The sequence below is a fragment of the Chionomys nivalis genome, chromosome 10 (assembly GCF_950005125.1).
Source record: "Chionomys nivalis chromosome 10, mChiNiv1.1, whole genome shotgun sequence".
Lineage (NCBI taxonomy): Eukaryota > Metazoa > Chordata > Mammalia > Rodentia > Cricetidae > Chionomys > Chionomys nivalis.
In genome coordinates this window covers 24,015,856-24,037,858 of record NC_080095.1, presented here as the reverse complement: position 1 = coordinate 24,037,858, position 22,003 = coordinate 24,015,856, and the positions used below count along the sequence as shown (strand labels likewise).

The following is a 22,003-nucleotide window of genomic DNA, read 5'->3' as shown; positions in this document are numbered from 1 at the left end:
CCGTAACCATAACCTAGGAGTTCTTGTCCCCTCCCCGCAGTGGCTGGCCTGGTGACCTTTCAGGCCCTTCCCCTACCCCTGCAGGGCCGGGCTGCAGTTTTGAGCCCTGGCCCACCCACCTCCTTCATCCACTGCTACTCATCCTGTGTTTTCTGACCCCTTGCCCCGCCCCTGCTTGAGCACCCCTCCATCCCCCAGGTCCAGTTTTTCACTTGAGACTTGTTTTCTTATCTCTGTCCCTCTGGCGGCTCCTCCAGGTGGGCCAGACAGGTGCTTTTTCTCAGGCTAACCCTAGAGACGGGCACACTGAGTAAGTAGCCTGCAGTTTCTTCATGGTTCCCTCCCTCCCCTGTCACAGACTCCTTAGACTCCATCTGAGACAAAACAGAATGCCATGGACCTTCCCGTGGGGTCCTCAGCTCCTCTCCACTATGTCACCCTCAGCCAGTGGCCACAGCATAGTACTTGGCACGCTCAGAGCTCTAGAAGTGCTGGTCCATAAATGTTTGTGAGAGACGTGTGTGTGATGTGTGAAGGTGTGCATGTATGTTCCTACGGGTACACTGAATATACATTTCTGTGCATGTACCATGACACCCTGCTTTTTATTTTTTTCAATGTGGGCTCTAGAGCTAAAGCTCAGGTCCTGTGTGCATTGCTGATGGCACCATCTCTCCAGACCCCTCGTGCTTTCTCTATGAAGGAGAGAGAGAGAATTGTGGGCTCCTGATGGGATCCCAGAAGGTATAGGTGCAGTGAGTCTGACTAAGGACAAGGTCAGCCACTGTGGTCCCATGGGAAGAAAGCAATTGCTTGTGACAGATGCTTCCGGGACCTGTTGCCTCTCTGGCCTGGGAGGTGACACTCCAGTTCACCAGCTGTGACAAGTTGATATGACACCTAACTCTCCCTGCCAGGGCCTCTCGGGTCAGCCTGTACTACTGCCCTGAGCTCCAGAGTCAGATGTAGCAGCCACCACGGCTGGCTGAAGTCCTTTCCCTTCTCACCGTCTCCTTCCTGTAGGTGTTCCCTGGGCTCACCGCCCAAGTGGCCTCTTGCACCAGACTCCTGACATCTGTTTTTGGAGAAGCCTAAATCAGACAGGGTCCCAAGAACTGCTAGTAAGTGACAAGCAAGACCTTATAAAACCTGAGTCCCCTCTCTGCTCCTCTCTCCCGGACAGCATCCCCTGTCCTCATCATAATGTTACCCAGGCACACATTTATGCAAGCACCTGGCATGCACTTGTCACGTGTCAAGCCCAGTACCACCTGGGGCAGTGGGGGGGGGGGGGAAGATGTACAAACAGTCTCTGAACCTAGGGACGAGAGCAGACACTTAATAGGTTAAACTAGTGACCTTGTCCTGGACACAAGAGGGGCATCCTAGGTGAATTGTGTATAACATTAAAGAGCTGACACACTGGCAGGACCTCTCCTATCCTCCCCCGTGATGGGCGCCATCCTAGGCATTGTCTTGACTTTCCCAACTGCCCTAGGTATAAAAATGAGGTCCACGCAAGGTGAGAAGAGGGAGGGCTTTCAGCTGTGATGTGTCACCTGGTTCCAAATCACTGGTGCTGGGCAGTAGAATTCGTTCAGGCCCTGGCTTGCAGGATCTACCCTGGGAATGGTTTGAAGGTAGTAAACAGATGTGTCTTTAAGAACACCCCTTCACATCTCCTCTCTCAATTATCAGTCACTTTAGGGAAACCAAGTCAGCACCCAAGTTCCCAACTCCAGCACCCCTTGCTTCCTAGCACCCTAGGCTGCATCTTGGCTGCCTGCAAAAGTTTCTTTCTGGCCAGCGCTCTCCCTAAGCAATGGATTCTAATTGATTGGTTTCTAATTTGCCTTCATTCCTAACTTCAAATGAGGACAGGGACATAAAATGGAACACAGAACGAAGCAGATAAAACCAGACGCTAAACGTCATCTGTATCTGGGCCCACGTGTTTTCTCCATGCTTCCTGGTAGTGTGTAAAGAGGGGACTGGGACATCTTCATAGCCACGGTTGATACAGATTCTAAGAAAACAGTTTGCAGTGATCGCTCCTCTGTCTCGGTACTACACTGGGAAGGTGATGGGCCCCGGAGAGGGAGCGAAAACAAGCCACATACTCACAGCGCCAGACGTCTGTGGTGCTTGGGAAAGTTCCAGACTTGAGAGGCCTGGGTTTTGGTCCCAGGCACCTCATTGATGGTAAATTTGGAACGGTCCCTTGGGCCTTCTGAGAATAGGTTCTCTTAGGGTCAGGTTTGCTGGGAAAGAGGGACCAGCAGATGTTTTGATGACATGACCAGGCTAGCTAGCCGCTTGCTACTTAGGATGTCAGTGACAGATGATACCCAAAAATTGCCACTTCAGATCCAAGGCTACGTCTCCCTCCCTGCTCCAAAGGGGATGCCACAGCAAACACAGGGTACTCTCAGCCTTGGCACAGGCTCGATGCCTCCAAGACACCGCAGAGTACGATGTGAGCAGCATTGGCACATGGGGCTCAACAGATGTTTGATGAACAAACTGTAGGGTGGCCTTAGGTTTCAAGGAAAACAGGACTGGATTCATTTACCAGTGGGAACCCTATGGAAATGTTAAGTCTGTTCTCCCCTTTGAGAGTTGAGCAGAAGAAATCAGGGAGCCAGTCTGCTGGCCTCTGTGAGGATGGCTCGTTATGCGCTGGGACCCACGAAGAAACAAAGGCTACAAATGGAACAACTTGGTTAAGGAGAGGGTTCATGATGGCCTCTGCTTGTCGCTGCCCAGTGCCTACACCTCATCAGGTAAGTTCAAAGGAAAAACAAAGGAAGAAATGATGGATTCAGTGCTTGAGCCCAGGGATGCACAGCCTGGATGTGAGGCTGGCCCCCATCATCTTGTTACTGTAGCTCACGTCTGCAGCATTGGCAAGACCCTCCGAGCAGAGACAGTGGCAGGGAGTGAACCCAGCAAGTGAAATCTACTGATCAGAAGAAACCAACGGCCGGCACGGATTGGGAGACAGCTCAGTCAGTGCAGTGCTTGACACCCAAGGATGAGGACTTGAAATTGATCCCCAAGACCCACACTTGACAGAAGTCAGACTATTTGGTGTTCACTTGTCCTGCCAGTTCTGAGGACACAGAGAAAGGTGGATCCCTGGGGTTTACTGGCTAGCCCACATAGTTTAAGTAGTGGGCTCCAGCCCAGAGAGACCCTGTCTCATAAAGCAAAGTGTGTGGCCCCCAAGAAAGAACACCTGAGGTTGACCTCTGGGCTGCAGATGTATACATATGCATGCGCACTCTAGTATACATGCATAGCCGCTCACACAAGCACACGTGTGTACACATACACACACAAAGGGGCAAAGAGCTGCTGTAAGAATTACCACAGGCAGAGCCTGGCCCCTAACTCATCACTAGTGCCCTCATCTTCACAGCGACTTTCAGCATTTAGCAGCTGATATGCTCTCAGTTCACATCTGGAAGAGGAGATCAACAAAGTGAGGAGACCAGTTTAGGGTCACATAACTCCAGCGAGGGCAGCCTCCCTGAGGAGTCCCACTGGATGAAAAGTGAGTCCAGAAAATGGGCAGGCAGACGGCCTGCAGCACAGGCCCGACCTGAGAAGTAGAACAGAGCTCCAGGCAGGAACAACAACTCAGTCGAACTCAGGCAGACTCTACCAAGGTGACTCTCTGTGCCTTCAACACAGCCAATATTGGATATTCCAGAACAGTGATGTCCCCAAGGCCAGAGACAGAGGGAAGCCAGTTCAGCCCCATCACACCCAAGTGGGTGTAGATTCATCTGGCCTTGTGCCTCCACCTTGACTCATAAATCACCTGGGCAGTTCCACAACAAGCCCATACAGGATGCGATTACCATGTTTGGAAGGCTGGTGCGGGGTGCATGGGAAGCCGAGCTCAGGCAGTTGGGGCTCAGGCAGTCCCCTAGAGGAAGGGGCTCGCACAGGCAGAGATGTAACCCTATGGCATGGCACAGAAGGGCAAGTCAAGGTTCAAAGATTAGTTACTTTTCCTGTGATCACACATACACACACACACACACACACACAGAGAGAGGAGAGAGAGAGAGAGAGAGAGAGAGAGAGAGAGAGAGAGAGAGAGAGAGCTAACAAGCAGCTTAAAGAAGGAAGGGGGCTTCTGGTTTGATGATAGAGTACGTCATGGTGGAGAAGGAGCGGCATCAGAAGCTTGACATGGTTGATCACGTTATGACCACAGCCAGGAAGCAGAGAGAGAGATGAACGCTGGTGCTCAGCTCAGGTTTCCCTTGTGATTTAGTCCAAGAGCCCAGCCCATTGAATGGTGTCACCCACACTCGTCAGTTAAACTTGTCTGGAAACGCCCACACAGACATGCCTGGAGGTGTGTCTCTTGGGTGATTCTAAAGCCAGACAAATCCAGAGTAACCATCTCCTCAGTAAATCAATATACACAGAACTTGGTAATGTTTTCTTAGTTGCTAGATGCAAATTAAGGAATGGAAGACTGAAATAATTCCTTTATTGAATAGGGAAAAGAAAATTCAGTTTAAAAAAAAAACATTTAATAACCAGAAACCCTGGAGGCTATTAAAGATCTCAGATCCTTGTCTGGGTGCAGCACCATGCTGGGTATGCCCTGGGCTTAGTGTACAGTAGAATATGAGAACTGGTCCATTTTACAGATGGAGGAATAGAGGCTGACTTAGGTAAGGAATTTGTTAAAGTAAGGTTCATACTGACAAAAACTACTTAATGGAGGTTGCCACTCGCCAGAGGCAGTGCCAGGCCCTCATTCATTTTGTTTTGTTTTGTTTTTATCTCCCCCAACTACCTCTGAGATGGAGAAAAAAGGAACCCCAAGAGGCAGAGTGACCAGGATTCAGCTGGAAAGAGCCAAAGCCCAGCTAGCCTCTATGTCCTACCTCCAAGACCAGGAATATGGGTCTGTGAACAGATGAAAACCGTGCCCTCAGCAAAAGTCCCAGGAATCTAACTTTGCAGCCCTGGGGAAGGCCGACTCTGCATCAACACAGAAGTCCCGCAGGCCCTAGGCATCTGACACCTGCAAGTCATCTGTGCTAACACCATGTCCGGCCAAGGGAAATATCAGCGGCATCTATGGGCCTCCATCAGGAACCTGGCATCCCTCGGGGATGGTAAGGTGATGGGGAGTGACTTTACCTGCTGTGTCTGCTAGTTTTGTGACCCCCAAGGGCAAGCTACCATGCCCCCTTCACACTCATCATGACCCATGACAACTCTGGTTTGTGTGTGATGTGAACCTTTGCTTTTAGAGGTTCTGTGGTACCAAACCGGGATTAATGCTGAGGAAACCGGTGCTTAACTTGGATTAATGCTGAGCAATTCAGTGCTTAAGATGGAAGCAGGGGAGAAAAAAAATGGGTCGCCACTCCTTGGTCCCACCTGATTGTCATCATCACGCTACTGTGAAATTACAAGCAAGGAAAGGGTGTGGTGAAAGGTCCACTCAGTGACTCCTCAGACCCAGAAGTCCTGCCTCTTCCCTTTTCCTCAGGTCCAGCATCCCTGCATCCCCTCTCCTCCTCAGGTCCAGCATCCCTGCATCTTCTAGAATGGTCTCAAATCAGACAAAGTCAGCTCACCACCACTCACCTGCTCCTAAACTAATCCAGCCACCACCACTGCCATACCTGGCAGTACCAGCCTCGTCACTGTGCCCTAACATCTATTCTTCCCTTCTCCCTTACTTGCTTCCACAGGACCAATCTCTGAAAAGCAAATCTGAGGCCTTTCCATCTAGAGGTTCCCTACCGCACTTAGGTAAAAATCCAAACTCCTTCCCTAGGCTCTGACCTGTGAAGCCCATGCAGCCTCTTGTACTGCTGCCTCACCCTTGTGCCTCTAAGGCCCCTCCTGCTTCCACAATGTGCAGCAAGCAGCCACAGTGGCTTTTCTAGCAGTCCAGGCATTGCCCATCATGTAGACCGTGCACAGGCTGTTCCCCCCGACCCTCTCAGCTTCCTACTCTCCTTTAGTGGGCTCTCAGGTCTACTGGTGTCAGGGGCCATCCTGGTACCCCTTCAGAGCACAGCGTAAACTAGCTTCCATTTTCCTGCACTATACACGTCTCCTACTCCCTGTCACAGCTGCTCCCCTCTCCAGGCACACAAAATCAACCACAGGTGCTATGACTGCGGGGACCCTTCTGCCCTGGTCACTGCCGTCTCAGAACCCAGCCTATGCCTGGCACACAGAAGATACCACAAGTATTATCTGGGCTAAAGAGCTGGAGCTGTCACTAAGGACCCAGCAAGATACTCAGCAATTGTGCCTATCTAGGCAAGGATCCAAGCGTTAGTCCATCACAGATTTAAAAGCCGAGATGATTGCAATAAAGGAAAATGAAAGGCTGAAGAGCATGTGCCTGTATGTCCATGTTGCTACAGAACAATGTGGCTGCCAAACATAACTGTGGTATAAGGCCAGCACTAGGACTAGGAAGGCTGAGGCGGGAAAAACATGGTTTGCGGTAGCCTAGGCTACAGAGAGACTTCAAGAGCAGTCTGAGCCTATCTAAAACAAAACAAGGGCTTGGGATGCAGCTGGGTGAGGTCATTTGCCTGGCATGTGCAAGGCTCCATCAAAAGCATTGCAAAAGTAAAAGACACACCACACACACACACACACACACACACACAAAAGGAAAAAGGGGAAGTAAGTGAGCTCTCTGACCCTCTTCATTAAGAGGTGAAGTCTAACCCCCACTCCTTGACGAGCCAGCTCTGGTCACTGGATGCTATGGAACGGGACACAACAGGCACAGTGTTCTTTGTCTTTCTCAGCCTCACTGGTAAAAGGAATGCAGCTTCTGCCTACCTTGCAACCTTGCAACTTGGCCTCCACATTGTGAAGAAGACTGGACCACATGTTGACACCATATGCAGTGCTCTAGAGAATGACTCCGCTGAGGACCCCGCCAACAAGTGACCCAAGCCACTATCAACTGCTAGACCTGAGAGAGGAAGGTTTTGGAACGGCCCAGCCCCAGGTAGTTAACTGCAACTTCATAAAAGGCACATGGGGTCATCCTGGAGGGATGAGTGGACCCTGTAGTCTGGGAAGGGAAGTAACAACCCAGCTGTGGGTCATCTACCAAGGTAGCTTGTTCTCTAGCCGTATGGAACAAGAACAGGGCTGGGGTGAGGTGAGTTCTGCATGCATCACTGTGAATCCCTCAGAGGCAGGCTGGCCCTTCCAGCTACGCAGCCTGGAACAAGCAGCTCGCCCCTTCTGAAGAGCTAAACTTTTCAGAGAAAGTAAGGATAACGCCACCGTGTACAAACGAGTGTCTGAGGACTCTCAGTGCTCCTGCCTGTGGGACGGGGGACTAAATATCAGTTTCTTTCTACTGTTCAAAGTAGGGGGGCATTCTAGCTGAGCATGGTGGCACATGCACAGGAATACGTTACCTGGAAGACTGGAGGGGGGAGGATCCACCATTCCAGGCCAACCTTGCCTACACTGTGAGATCCTGCCTCAAAAATAAAATATTCTAGAATTTTCACAGCTTAACTGGAATCTTTCTGTTAATACGTGGCCCTTGGCGCATAAGGGACCCATGCAACCCTATTCCCAGCTCCACCACGTTGGGGAGTCACTTAACCTCTCTTCTGATTTTAGTAAGAATAAAATAAGTGCAGAAATAAAATCTGTCCCAGTGCGTTGAAGTTTTGGGGCTCTGTGGGCGCACTGCATCACGCCTCTGCTCTGCCATTTCTATTTCTGGCCTGCCCACCTTAGAGCCAGGCTCCTAGAGGGAGTATGCACGCGTTTCCTTTAGGGCTGGTACACAGTTCTTCCTCCCATGGCCTGGGTGATCTGAGTCACAGGCAGGGACAATAGGCCACAGCTGGCATGTACAAGGTAAACTCAGGTCCTCTGTTCTGATGGCTGTGATGGGCTTTGTCTGAGTATTGCCCCCCAACACCTTCTAGAAATTTCAACATGGAGGGTGGGGCCCCAACCTGACTCAGGGGATCATATGCTGGAAAGGACTGATCTAGAAGACATGCGAATGACGTCTCAGAGTTCTTTCTTCCTCTATGCTGAAGACTTGTGGAATCTTAACAGTTGTGGAATGTTACGCGCCCACTACATCTCAAGTTTATCCTCAGCCTGGTTTCAGATTCCTGTTTCGACCACCGTCAGTCTGATGGTTAGCAGTCTGGGATGACTACAACTGTCAGCCTTCACAAGTCCTTTTTGAGACAGGGTCTCATGTAGCCCAGGCTGGCCTTGAATCCCTCAGTAGTCAAGGATGACCCTGAACTTCTGATGTTCCTGCTTGTGCCTCCAGGGGCCAGAATTGCAGATGTGAGCAATCATTCCCAGCTTAACCTTCATAAAACTTTTATTACATTTGCGTGTGTGCGCACACATGCGTGCATGCATCCACATGCGTGTGCAAGTGACCATGCATGTGTAGAAGTCAGAGGACATTTTGTAGGAGCCATTTTCTCTTTCTGCCTTGTGGATCTCAGGGATCAAATTCAGCTTGGCAGGCTTGGCAGCAAGTGTCTTTACCACTGCACCAGCCCAGCCTTCGCACTTATTAGCTGCCACTTACCAAGTGGAAACTGGGCTCCAGGCTCTCCATGGAGTTCAATTTAGAGACCATGTGACCACCCACACGTGACATGGACGGCTACTTGTCCTGGTTCACAGCAGCTCAGGAGCCCAAGCAACTCATGTGGCTAATGAGCAAAGGTCCACAGGGCAAGAAAGGCAGGCTTTGAGTCACAGATTTGTGATCCCCCCCCACACTTGGGGTGGCATGGGGTTTGCCCAGGGTGACCTGCAGCTGGCCTGATGTCACAGCGCAGAGGAAAAGGGTCTGGTGGCCCCCAAAGCCCTTTGCTTTGACTGTCATTCTATAGGGCTGTGCTTCTCACAGTGCCCCTGTGACTAGGAAAATGAGTGGTCAGCTCGGGTTGTTAGGCCCATGCTGACCTATTGAGCAAGGGATCCTGGGGGATGAGGGCCAGCATCTTCTTAAGACAGCTTCTCGGGGGCTTAAGAGGACCCTGCCTCGGGTCCCCCGTCACTACAGCTCACTAACATTCACAAAGAGTGATGCCCCTAGGCAGCTGCCCTTTGTCCCGTGTGTGAGGGTTATGGGAAGAGCACAAAGAACAAGTTGGCAGCAAATAAACATGCTGTTCAAGAATCTTCTCTGGCATGCCAGGCATGGTAGTGCATGTCTGTTAACCTCAGCACACAGAAGGTTGACGTGGAAGATCTCAAATTTGAGGCTAGCCTGGACTACATACTTACTGTCATACTGTCTCAACAAATTAACGCATTCACTCAGTCATCCGCTTGCTCGTGTGCCCACTCTCTCACACATGAACCTTCTGTGTCACAGGAGCTATTTCTAGACGCCTTCCTAGTGGCAGAAAAGGTGAGGGCTCTTTCAACAGTGGCACAGAGGTGGGCCCTACAGAATACAGGGCAGGCCTGTCCCTGGTGCCACATGCAATCAATAACCCGCCAAAGAACATAACAGGAAACAATTTTAAAAATCACCTTGCCTTTGCCAGGGACTCACAGCTGAGCAGTTTCCCCATCAGGAGAAACTGGGGAAACCAGGATAAGCGGGTCATCCTGAACAACAAGGAAGGGGTTGTGTGCTCTTTGATGGGGCAGGGCTGCTTGGTCACATGGAGGCCACCCAAGGATCCCTGCAAAAGCCTCTGATCCTTACTTCCACTGGGTCTGCACCAAGGGTTGTCTCTCTTCCTGTGCTATCCACCCCAGGCACATGTCCCCACCCCTTGTGCCCCTGTGACAGCTGTCAGCCTTCCTCAACCTTATGCCTTCCTCGCATCCTCCTCAAGTCCTATCTCCCTCCCTGCCTGTCTGGTAGAAGATGGGAGATGCCATCTCAGACATTCCACAGGATAAAGCTAGACCATCTCTAAGGCAAGATCCCCTTTAAAGATTTGTAAGCCAGGAGCTTTCCATGCACTGGTCAGAGCTGAGGCCTGAAGGACTCTATCTTGACTTGAATGATCAGGGAATCCCCTTTCTGGACTATGTGGTCTTTCCTCGTGTGTGTGTGTGTGTGTGTGTGTGTGTGTGTGTGTGTGTGTGTGTGTTTGTGGAGACAAGGGTGATCCACAAGCCTATTTTCTGGATGAAGAACCTGCACTGTTGAAGGAATCCTGGAGCTTAGCGTCATAGGGACAGCAGAGGGACACAGAGATCAATACTAAGACAGGAGAGAGAGAAGAGAATCCCAGACTAGCATCATTTGAATTCATGGATACAGCAGATCTAATATTGCAACATGAGCTAAAGGCCTATCATCTTTTTCTGTAACTTTTGTATTGCATAAGTCACTTCCAGAAGTATTGGAAGAGAGAGAGAAAAGGAAAAGAGAAGGCAGTGGGGATGAAGTAATAAGGACACATGTGTATGAAAGTGACATAGCCAAAGTATTACCTTGCCGTGGAAGGATTGTCATCAAACTCTAACTTGCTGTGGACCCTGCATGCTACCCTACTGAACTGGCAAGGCAAGGTGTGCTCACTGGTGTAAGAGTGGCATGACTGTTATAGGGGTAACCAACCACTCTCTGCTTGGAACTGAGGACTGCTCCACCAGAAGGAAATAGGGTTTGGTACTGTACAGGTGGTCAGAAGCCCATGTCATAGACTATCATGAGGAAGCTACAAGCTACTGCTATCATTTTGCTAAATGGATTTATGTACCAGCACAAGTGCCTTCTGTTGCAATGAGAATAAAGTGTTGAATGCTTGGCCCTCAGTGAACCATTTCTGTCACTTACTTACTCCAATGCTCAAGTGGAGAAGGAAAGAGTGGAGTAATGTGGAATGCTGGCTTCTGGGCATGACGTGGCACCTATGACTATCTGCACAAGACTGGGTTTGTCAGTATTTTGCCAAGGAGGGGGAAAGAGCTCACAAAGTCCTACTCTTCCCCTAGGACTGATAGAATTTGTTGAGGGAGAAAGAGACATTTTCTTCGGTGGTGTAGCCAGGTTGCCTATGCTCCTGGAAATAACTCTCACCGGCACTTCTAGAGGCAACCATCATGAAACTCACGGGGGCACCAACAAAGGTGTGAAGGGAGGAAAGAGACTGGTGGTGGTGAAAGAGGACAGGTGAGGGCTGTCACAATCAAAATCACAATCAAAATCACAATCAAAATCCATCACAGACAGAAAAGCCATGTCTACCTTTTATAACGAAGCATCCGGCTATTGTTTCAACCATCTCTTCTCTTCTCATCCAAAGCATCTTCCTGCCCACAGCTCAGCTTTGTCCCCTCTACCACATAGCAGCCCCTCTACTCCCAACCCTCTTTTCTACAGCACCCAGCCTGGCTTCACATGCCAGAGACCTCTGAACATCAAATAATCTCCAGATATCCCTGCATTCTCGTCTGACAGATCAACCCTAACACCCAGTCCAGGGTATTGAAACTGTTGATGTCTCTGCGCAGAGGGAGCGATGGTCCACCATTTATCTGCCTAACATCTCTGTTGGCTCATTCCTGCCCAGGCCACGTCGCAAAAAATGGGCCTGTGTCCCTGCAGTGCTGTAGACGTTAGACAGCATGTAGTGCTCACACACACTGAAGCTCTTACAGTTTGGATCCTGAATGCCCTCCGAGGGCCATGTGTTGAAGGCTTTCCAGACTGTAGTACAACTGGGAAGAGATGGGACATTTAGGAGGTGGAGCCAAGTAGGAAGAAGTTAAGTCATTAGGGCTGTGACCTTGAAGGGGATACTGTGACCCCAGACCTTTCCTCACTCCCTTTCCTTCTTAGCTGCCAGAATATGAACATGCCTCCTCCGCCATCCACTCCCACCATGATAGACTGCTGCTGACACACATATCTGAAGCCCGGGGTCGAACAACCCTACCCTGAACCCTCTGAAACTGTGTCAGAACGATTCTTTCCAGTTAGTGAGGTGATTCTCTCAGGCACTGTGCTACAGTGACAGGAAGCTACCACACAATCTGAAGTGACGACACCACTACCAACTTAGCGTGTTCCTTCTGATTCTCTCACAAGACTTCAGATCGCCATGACAAAGCCCCGGCACCTATCTAAGCAAGTGGCTTATGACTTCATAAAAGCATCTGGAAACAGGGTTGAATATCCACAGAAAAACGCAGGCAAATAAGAGGTGATACTTGGATTTGACGAAACTGGTGGGATATGGCTTGCTCCTCCAGGCCTTGGAGGTCCACAGGCCGCCCCTTTTAAATCCTGCTGTGATTTGGATGTCATTTGCCCCAGCAAAACTCATGTTAAGATTTGGTTGGCTGCCAACGCAGTGACATGTGGAGGTGGCGCCTTAAAGAGGGATTAATGTCTTCCTCGTGACACTAGATGTGTCCTCTTGGGAACAGACAGGTCTCAAGAGCAGTGTGCTCTGGCTACCTTTCTTCCTCTCGCATCTGTACATGCCCGCCTGCCCTTTGTTCTACCGTGGCATGAACCAGCAGGAGGTTCTTACCAGATGTTGCTCCCGGGCTTCTTTATAAACTACCCAGTCTCGGGTATTGTTTTACAGCAGCCAGAAGCGTTTTAAGACAACCCCACTGAAGACTGCGATACCCAAGATGATGGGTCTCACACAGCCCAAGATGGGTCTCACGCAGTCCGAGACTGGTCTCACGCAGCTCGAGAAAGGTCTCACACAGCACGAGAAGGGTCTCACACAGCCCTACCTCCCAGATCACCCAGCCTTTGTCCATGCTGTTGGATGTCATTTCCACACAATCTCAATACCAACCCATTTAGCTTATAGACCAGGTTCTGCATGCATGGCGGGTCACATAGCAATAATTCATCCACTTCCCCAGCCACTACTTACAAGAAACACAGTCCCCACCCCAGGCTGGAGACAACTGGAAGGCTAATTTGAATTTTAGAGGTGTAACCTTACCTAATGACTCAGGATTGTCCAGTGTCCCTGGCAAACGATTTCCATACTTTCATAGGCCACCCTGGTGGCCGATACGATCTGTGAAGCTGGGCGATCCCAAAAGGACAAGACAATCCTCCCCTGTGTCCAGGGCAGATGTGTAACAACACAAGAAGTTAAAGGAACTCTGGCTGAACATGTGGAGCTATTAGATCCCAGAACTCGGGCCTGGGGGCCAGAGACTGGGTGGAGAGGATGTCTCAGGAAAGGAAGGTGACATCTCCAGGGACAGGTGCCAAAGGCCACCCTTATCACATGCAAACGGGATCTCTCGGTATAAACAAGTCAGAGAGCGCCCAGGGATAGAAAGAGGCCAGAGCAGAGGGCCTGATGTGATTTGGTTCTCACTCAAACCTGCAGCTGAGTAACCTAACAGGATGCTAAGCCCCACCCCAAAGGCTCTGACTCATAGATATAAAGAGAGAGGCTGAAAATAGGTTATTTGGGGGTTACACTCCTAGAAGCACAGGGTTGCAGGGTACCCATAAAAAGGAAAGAATTTATACAAACTGCAAAGGTGGCCCTGAACATTGTGTTGCCAACTAGGCTGGACACACAGCCTGGCAAGGATGGAGCCTCGTTACGGTTATTTATTAAAACACACCACACTTCATTCAGTGGAGAGATGATCATAGGCACACTACAGGGTAAACCTGAAGGGAACCATCTACAGCTCAGAATCTCCTCTAGAGACCCCAGGAACCACCACTTGAAGCAGGAAACTTAGCTATGCAGAAGTCTGCGCCGAGGCCATTTCTAGCTAAAGAAATGCTCCTTTGTTTGCGTGACCAGGCAATTGAATTGTGCAGAGAGCCAGTCACCCGGGGAGGAGGCGAGCCCAAGAGGCTTCCGCAGGTTGGGTACAAATGGCCAAAAGACAAAAGGGATCTTGGCTCCCAGATCTTTACCTTTGGTGCCAGCCTAACCGCCTCCCTAAACAGGCATCGGAATTGAAAATGAAAACTGTGTGGGTGGGGTATTTAAGATCGTACCCAGCAGCTGCCCCCTTTAAAGATCTGGCCTTCAGAACATTCCAGGCTGGGTCACTTATCAAATGGAGATTGACTTTTATCCGATTAACCCATGGAGAGGCATCCTTCTCCATCTCACAGGAGCATTCTGGGGGAACAGCATTCTGCAGACTGCAGGGGAAAGTTGGGCCTTGGCTTCCCTCCCGCTCTGCCAGTGGAAAATTACAAAGAAGACAGAGCTGTCCTCCGTCTCATCTTGTTCATCAGCCCTTCCCCGGGCACAGGAAAACATATAGAGTAACCCCTCTCCCCAAATAAAACCAATGAAGGATCCTTCATTTACCTGGGGCGGATAGTAGTCTGGGAGGTGGTGGAGGTGGAGGCGGAGGGGGTAGAGGAGGTGGGGGCCGGCACTGGCAGATGTGTTGGCAGCTGTCGGTCACCTTAGAACAAGACTTCTGGGGCTCAGCATGCGTCACCTGCAGATACAAACATAGCCAGGAGACATAGGAGGCCACGAGATAGCTAGAAGCTGAACCGAGCCTGCCCCAGGTCCCTTCCGGGCCACAGCTTGGGATTCTTCATTAAGACCAAAGTAGGCAGAATAGACAGGAGAGGAGTCAAAGGAGCTATACCCATAGAGTGGTCACCTTCTCCATCATCTAAGTCCCATACCTGCTTCTTACTCCTTAAGACAGCATAGGTCAAACCCTCACCTTTCCAGTCATAGCTCATTCAGTCTTTCTGTGTCTGTGAGGGACAGTGTCTCCCATGTTGGAAAGGGAACCTACCTGACTGGGCCTTGGTCTGTATCACATGTGATCAAGGGACAGGATAACCTCCTGATGTTCTCTAGATAGCATTTGAGTAGTTTGTGGGGAACACATCGACCAAGTCATCCAGTCCCTCCCAGTGGCCCCCAAGTGCTTCCCTATCCAGAGGACCTCATGGCCCACAAGTCACAGAACAAGCAGCCCTTGGCAAACCTCCATGCATCCGCCCTTTCTGCCCCACCCTCCTGCCATCCCTGGCCATTGCATATACTGTCCTGGTGCCTGGAATGTCCTCCCACCTGACCTACTCTCTCACCATTCAGCCCTGCTGGCACTTCCTTGGCCAGGCTGTATCTCCTTCTCAGAGGTTTCCTGGTATTAGGTCTAATTTCCGCTACTTAGTTCCAGCCTGTCTTCACTGTGGGACTGTAACCTATGTCAGTACAGGGCTATGCCTTGGCTTCCCTCTCAATGTTAAAACCAACACCCAAGAAAAGGGCCCAACGTTCCCAGAGAGCTGGCCATTAAATGGACAAACATCAAAGACTAGACCAGAATCTCTGCCTCGTAGGTACTGGGCCTGGGCTCTTCCTAGGATGCATCTCTGCTTCTTGATGTTAGCTACAGAAGTCTGTGACCGACAGTGGTTCCTCACTCTAGCTGTGCCCGGAACCCAGCCGGCAGCTTCGACACATTCCTGCCTTAGCCTTACCTACAACCAGCGAACTGAGACTTTTTCAGGGGAGCTGTGCCTGGGGGTTTTGCTTCAATCTCCCAGTCAAACACAAAGAGAGCCATCCTAAGAACCATGGGTTAGACAGTTGTCGGTGTCCCTCCATATGCAGAAGATTGTAAATCCAGGAATCCAAAACTGACTTCAAGATAAGAAAAGAATTGGGAGCAGTCCCTTGCCTCAGTGGAAGGCACAGTTAATTATTCTGGCTTCACATCAGCAAAGAGAAACACAGAATACCAATGTCATTGCAGGTGACTCCCCTAGGGTCGCTCAGTTGTGTGAGAGAGGGCACAGGACTTGGTGCTGGCACAGCAGCTGCATACAGTGGATGTCAGGATGGCAGTGAGAGGCTGGACCAACTTACAGTCCCAACTTACCACCTAAGAAGCCAATGGGCTCCTACAGACTAACTCTTGGTATTTTACAAGGCCACTGATTATGTTTCTGACCCTGGAAGGCAGCCCTGTCTCCCGAGGGAAGGTTGTATCCTTAGAGTATGTGCTTCCTTCGTTCCTGCACCAACATAATTCAATTGTCAGAGTTGGAGGTAAAAAGACCAGACTCTACCATAGGTCTGAGGCTCTCCCACAATCAGGCCCGACCCCTACCCTGCTCCAGACCATCATTGTTTGAGACTCGGAGCTCGAGAGTGCAAACTTCACACCACGCCCAGCCAAAGCAATTATTTTTCCAGGTTCCGAGACATACTCAATGCAGGAGAGTTCAGGAAGAGCGCATTGGTTTGACCTGGCCTGACACAATAACCTACTTTTTCTGTGAGGGATAAAAGGGTACAGGTCTACGAGGTGTTTAATGTGATCAAATGGCAGGCAAGACCATTGAGATCAGTTTTCAAGACTGAAGGAAGAAGAAATGAATGAGCTTGCTCATTGCATTTTAAAAATCAGTGGCTCCTGGTCTCTCATGTGAAGGCTCCGCTGAGACCCAAAGGAACAACTGCCTGACCTTACAGAAGGGCCAAGTCTGAGCTGGCTGTCCTTCTTGCCAAGGGGTGGGCTCTAGCTGGGACCCCCCCTGGAGTTTCATATAGGTACTTCTGCATGAGCCCAAGTCTGATAAGTCTCTGTCCATTGAATCCTTTATCCACCAACAGGCTTCTCTTCCCTTTCAAAGCCCTTTCTTACACAATGGTCTGGGACAAGCTGTTCCTGCAGCCTGCCTTGGGCCTCCCTGCTCCCTGCTTTCCCTTGGCTGTGCAAATATCTCCTCTTTGGGGCAAGTCCCCTGCTGTTTTATACTGCCTGTCTGCTCACACAAAACCACAGGTGTCTCAGGCAGACACTTAGGTGGCCTGTGTTGTGTTCGTCCTGCGCAAGTGACATGCCAAGCCCTGTTAGTGACATACTGTCTTCCCTTCATGAGGACAGATATGAGAAGCTTATTAGCCACACAATACATGAGACGATCAGACTCAATAATGGTCTCGGTGTCCAATGCAACACTACCAGAGCCCAGGGACCGCCTGAGGCTGCCTTAGATACTTTCCTCCTTTGCTGTGAAGGCTTCAGTTTGATTCACAGCTCCAGGGACATCCATCATGGCGGGACATGCCTAGGAGCAGGAGACTGATGTGGCCAGTCACATTGTGTCCACCGTCAGGAAGCAGAGGGACGTAGGTGCAGACAGAGGCAAACAGGCACTTTATTGGGAACAGGGCTAGAGCTCATTCATGGGATATTCTGGCTGAGAATTGGGCTGTATTTTGCCCATGTCCTGAGAATGTGACTTAAATTCAAGACCAATTTGTGTGACTCTCACATTCAGTGCGGATGTTGCTTCCTTAACAAGTCCAAAACTTACCTGCCTGTCTCCATGTTCTCAGTTGCTTGAATCCATGCCTACTGAGTAGTACCTGCCTCTTACCTAATATTGCTAGGGAAACTTCCTTGTGAAATCTGAATGGTGGATAAACACTAAACAACACTGCTGCTGACAAATACGCCCAGTATCGTATGGAATATACTTATGCTAAAAGCGAAAATGGGTTTTGCATCTGCTCAATATGGTAAACCTGCCCTCACCACGGACCTTTCTGCCCCTTGTCCTGTGCCGTGGAATCAGAATCCATCCTCCCAGACAACCTAGGCTGAGATGTCTAAAGTCAGTCTGAGACGGTGTCATGTCTGACTTTGAACTCTCCATTGTCCCCAGGAGTCCTAGAATCAAATCTCCACTACAAGACAGTCAGGGCCTTGCCTCTTTCTCTTCTCCCGGGTTTTTCCATGCTTCGTTCTTGCCCTTGGCTTCAGCCTGTTCCCTCGGTCAAGATCCTGACCTCTCTCGCGTCTCAGTGGTGACACCTCAGTGGGAGATTTCTTGGACTCTCCTTCCAGGTCTAAGCCATTTGTTCCTCCTGAGAGCTTTTGCCTACAATAACTTGTTTAATGACCTCGCCAACACAGCCTGTCAGTGCTACAAGGACAGGGACCACAAGCTACTTGCACTTGATGCACAACCTGTCATCCAGGAGGTGCCCGGTAAATGTTGCTGTTGGAAAAGGCATGCCGAGGGAGCTAAGTGTAAGAATCAGCTTCTGTCAGGTCTGGGAGAGCTTGGCTTTTGTGCCTGCACACAGGGATGCACAAGGCCGGATCCAAACCTGTCTCTCTGGCACTTGCTTTAGACGAGTGCCCACAAGGATGATGGCTTCTGGCATCTCTTAAGGAGATAGGCCAGCACCACAGTGACCTGAGGAGACACACTCCTGTCACACCTAATAAATCTGCCAGCCCGTCATCCGCTTCCCTTACAAGAAAAAAAAAATCGACTGAATGGAACTTAGAAGAAACCCAAATCACAAAATCTCCATTCTGGACACATTAAAGGGGGTGGTAGTTAAGGAACATCCCTACCAACCTTTGTCAATTAAAATGCCATTGGACTTAAGCAACTCAGTGTCTTATCTTGCCACAGCCAGAGGTTTCTGCCAATTTCAAGGGAGGAACCTGCCGCACGAGGGACCTAGGTTTCTTGCCTCATCAACTGGTCCATTAATCACAAGACAGCTATACGGAGTCTATCTTTTAACCCTCTGGAGAATTCTTGGGAAGGATGCTCATGGAAGCAGTGATGGTTCCGAGCTCTTTCTTTATGTTAGGGAAACTCCTATGACCTGACAGGTTTATCCTCTCCACTTAAAGAGGAACACAGCCTTAAGAGCTCACAAGCTTCTTCCTCCTTCCTGTGTTCCTTCCCGAATCCAGCTCTCCTGCTTAAAAACAAGACCCACTCATTCCCAAGCCCCCTTCCTTTCCTCTGCTCTCTCTCTCCCTATCATTTGCAGATTAATTTTCCAGAGCTTCAAGCCAAGATCTTGCCCGTTCTATTTAACTGGAGGATTATTTTCTAATTGATTTTCATGAGAATTGATTTGTATTGAGTTTGAGAATCTGAAACACACTCGCACAATTGCTCCTGTAAAAAGCTGCTTAGCTGTAGGACACTCGGAGCTGGGGTTTTTGTTTTGTTTTGTTTTGCTTTATTCATCCTTTGGAGGGTAGGCAGTTGGCAGTGACTCTTCTCTTTAGATCCCTCTAAAGCATGGGGCAGCCATCACTCTAGTCCCAAGGCAATGTTATCAGTGCTCTCTCGGTCCTCATGGAAAGATCTTTGGGGAGGCAGAGAACGAAGCATGTGCACACACAAACAGGTGAACTCCGTGATGGAGCCCAGCTAGAAGCTGAACCAAGGTTCCTCATCTCAATGGCCCAAGTATTGAGAAGTGACAAGGACACAGAGCAAGTTTAAACAAAGCAATCATAAGCCAGGGGCAGGCCAGAGCAGAGGAAGCCGAAACACTGGACTGTGCTGGGGATAGGGTGTCTCTAGAGGGTGATGGAGATGCAGGGTCTGCCTAGGGATGGCAGGGCAGATAGCGCCTTACATCCCAGTAGCAGTTGGGACAGCTTCTAACCACATTGCCTGGGATCCAGGTGAAGTACCAAGTCAACAAGTACTGACTCCATAGCAGGAAGAAAGGAGAAAGTCAGGCTCAGAGAGCTACAGGATGCTGTCCAGGTGCATAGCTGGTAAAGGACAGAGCCGGGCACGGGAATTCTGGGCAGGACCAGAGAATGTCCCATCCAACCTCTCTCTGCCTTGAGAAGGAACTGCCGCTGATAGGTGCTTGCTTAGTCCCTGTTCTGGAAACTGGGGGACCAAAGTTTTTCTCCTCTGGAGGTCTCGACAGATGCTCTGCATGAATGATGGGTCACGTGGCAATAATTCCTCCACCTCCCCAGCCATTATTTACAAGAAACACAGTCCCCATCCCAGGTTGGAAACTGTAGGAAGGCTAATTCAAAGTTTAGGGGTGGAATCTGGTAGGAAACAAAAACCATAGTGGTATTCTTTTTCTTTTTAAGTTCATTTCTTTTTCCAAATGCTGCTGCAGAGATTACAGTAAGGTCTCAGTACCTTTCTGTGCCAAGTTCGATCCTGCCGGCCTTAGGTCACAATTGAGGCTCCTTATGAAGCTTATCTTTTGGGGGTTAGAGCATGCTTTTCTTTCTCCCCAGCTGTATCCAGGATCAATCAGTGAGTGACTAGAGAAAACGCTCTGAATTGGCCCCACCCCCTTCTCAGGAGGCCTCTATGGTCTCTCACCTGAACGAAGCCCCAGAGAGGGTGAAGCGCACAGTGCAGCAGTAGTGAGGGCCAGCAGCAGCCACGGCGCAGCACCAGGTCCCGGAGTAGCATCTCGTTCCGCGGCGCCCACTGGTGGGCCGAACTGTCAAGGGAGCAAGGCTTGAAACAGATAGACACTGTGCAGGCACAGAAGCATCAGTTCGCATCCCAACGCGGCGAGAACTCACTTGCCCCGCACTTTGGGGACCTGCGCGAAGCAAGCCTTCATTTTTGTTTCAGTGTGTACACTTTCTGACTCTCAGTGCACCCCAGAACTCACACCCAACCCTGGCGCACACCCCCTCCCCCTCAGAATACTGCGTGCACACCTTGATCCCATACACGCCTCCAGAAAGACTCAAACACACTAACTGAACCTCATACCGCCTCAGAAACTGCCTTGCACAACTCTCACCAAGGAAGAATAAGCTTCAAACCCGGCGAAAACCACTCATTCTGCGCGCGCACGCACTGTGACCCCCGTGCACTGCCATCGACTCCCGCCCGCACACTCTTTGACTCTGCATGCACAGTACTACCAAATCACTCGCTGCCTGCAATCTTTCTGCCCCAAGGACTTCACTGCGCACACTGGTACTTAGGCACCTCGGTGCGTGCCCCCATTGGCCGCCCAAGCCCCAGCTCCTGCTCCCGGGCAGGCGTAGGTTTTCCTGAACGCCCCCATGCCTGCCCGCACCCCTCCGATGCCTCATGCCACCTTGTCTGGCGGAGAGCCCCACCGATCCGAGACACGGGGAAGGGAGCTCAGGTTTCCCCCCACAGCAGCTCTGTTTCTCAACGGCAGGACGGCCCCCATTTAAAGCCAGCCGCCTCCCCAGTCCCCCGCCCTCTAGGCGGGGCCTCCAAGCTCACCCTGGCGGCTGCGCGGGCGCTCGGGGGCTTCACAAGCAGCGGAAGAGCGCCGGGCGCTGGAGCAAAAGTTTGCGCGCCGCTTGGGCCTCTAGGGCAGCTGATCTGGGGACCCGGGGCGCGGCGCGCTTGCACTGAGCTCCGGGCTGCGCTTGGCCGAGCGCGGGCCGGGAAAGGCGGCCAGCCCCGAGCCCAGGGCCCAGGCTGGACTGCCCAGGCAGAGGGCGGGGAAAGTGTCCTCGGATCCTTGGGGAGCTGGCCGCGCGAGCCCTCCTCCAACCCTGCCGCGGGTCCCTGCGCCGCCCGGGTCCCCGCCCTTCCCGGTGGCGCCGCGCGGCTGTCCGGGGCGCGGGGTGCCGGGGGCCCTCGGGAGGTAGCGGGCGAGAGACGCCGGCCCGGAGCGCCCGCTCCGGCAGCAGGGCCGCGGGCGGAGGCGAAATAAATAATGCACGAAAAAGGAAAACAGACGTGAGCGGAGCCAGAGCCTCGCCCGCCTCCCTCCTGGGCTGCGCTCCCGCCCGCGCTCCCTGCTGCCGCGGCCGCCAGCGCCGCTGCAGTGATTCCTCGTCTCCATCTAGCGAGGCTATTGTGTACTGGGCGCTTAATAATTTATTTATTCACCCTAGAGGCCAAGGACTCCCAGTGACAGTGGCATCCTGCTCTTGGCTTGCCCTTCCCTCAAGTTCATCCCCAGGCTGCTGGAAGGTGGTAGTGAGATCTGACTAGTGGGATCCTAGTCTGTGCGCCATCCTCCCAGATGTCCCCTTTCCCTGCAGGCTCTGCGGGTGCCGGACTGGGAGGGTACAGGCTAGCCCTCCAGTGCATTGTGACTGACCTCCCTCCCCTTGGCCCTCAAGACCTCAGGACTCTTCTCCTTTACAATGCTGAGTCTTGGAGAGGGAGGGGAGTCGCGACGTTCGAGGGAGAGCCTTTTGCCCAGGGCTTTTCCTCGGCCGCCTGCAAACGCTTGTTTGAGGCAAGATTATCAACAAGTCGGTTCTTCAGGAAGAA

At 51.1% G+C, this 22,003-nt stretch overlaps 1 protein-coding gene across 3 annotated transcripts in view; it reads right to left on the bottom strand.

The window, feature by feature from the left end:
* The window catches only part of Prima1 (proline rich membrane anchor 1), a 57,311-nt gene extending 36,078 nt beyond the window's left edge, over positions 1–21,233 (bottom strand). For 2 of the 3 annotated variants that reach the window (XR_009057840.1, XM_057782744.1), the window contains exons 1-3: positions 20,996–21,233; positions 20,102–20,225; positions 14,310–14,445 (exon numbers count right to left, since the gene is read on the bottom strand). Coding sequence is in view for 2 of the 3 variants with exons in the window: in XM_057782744.1 (XP_057638727.1) it covers positions 14,310–14,445; positions 20,102–20,194 (229 nt within the window). In the remaining variant the exon portion in view is untranslated. Of the gene's footprint in view, positions 1–14,309; positions 14,446–20,101; positions 20,226–20,840; positions 20,900–20,995 lie in introns of those variants that run through there. The other variant, XM_057782745.1, reaches the window with a different exon arrangement.
* Between the last annotated feature and the right edge of the window lie 770 nt (positions 21,234–22,003).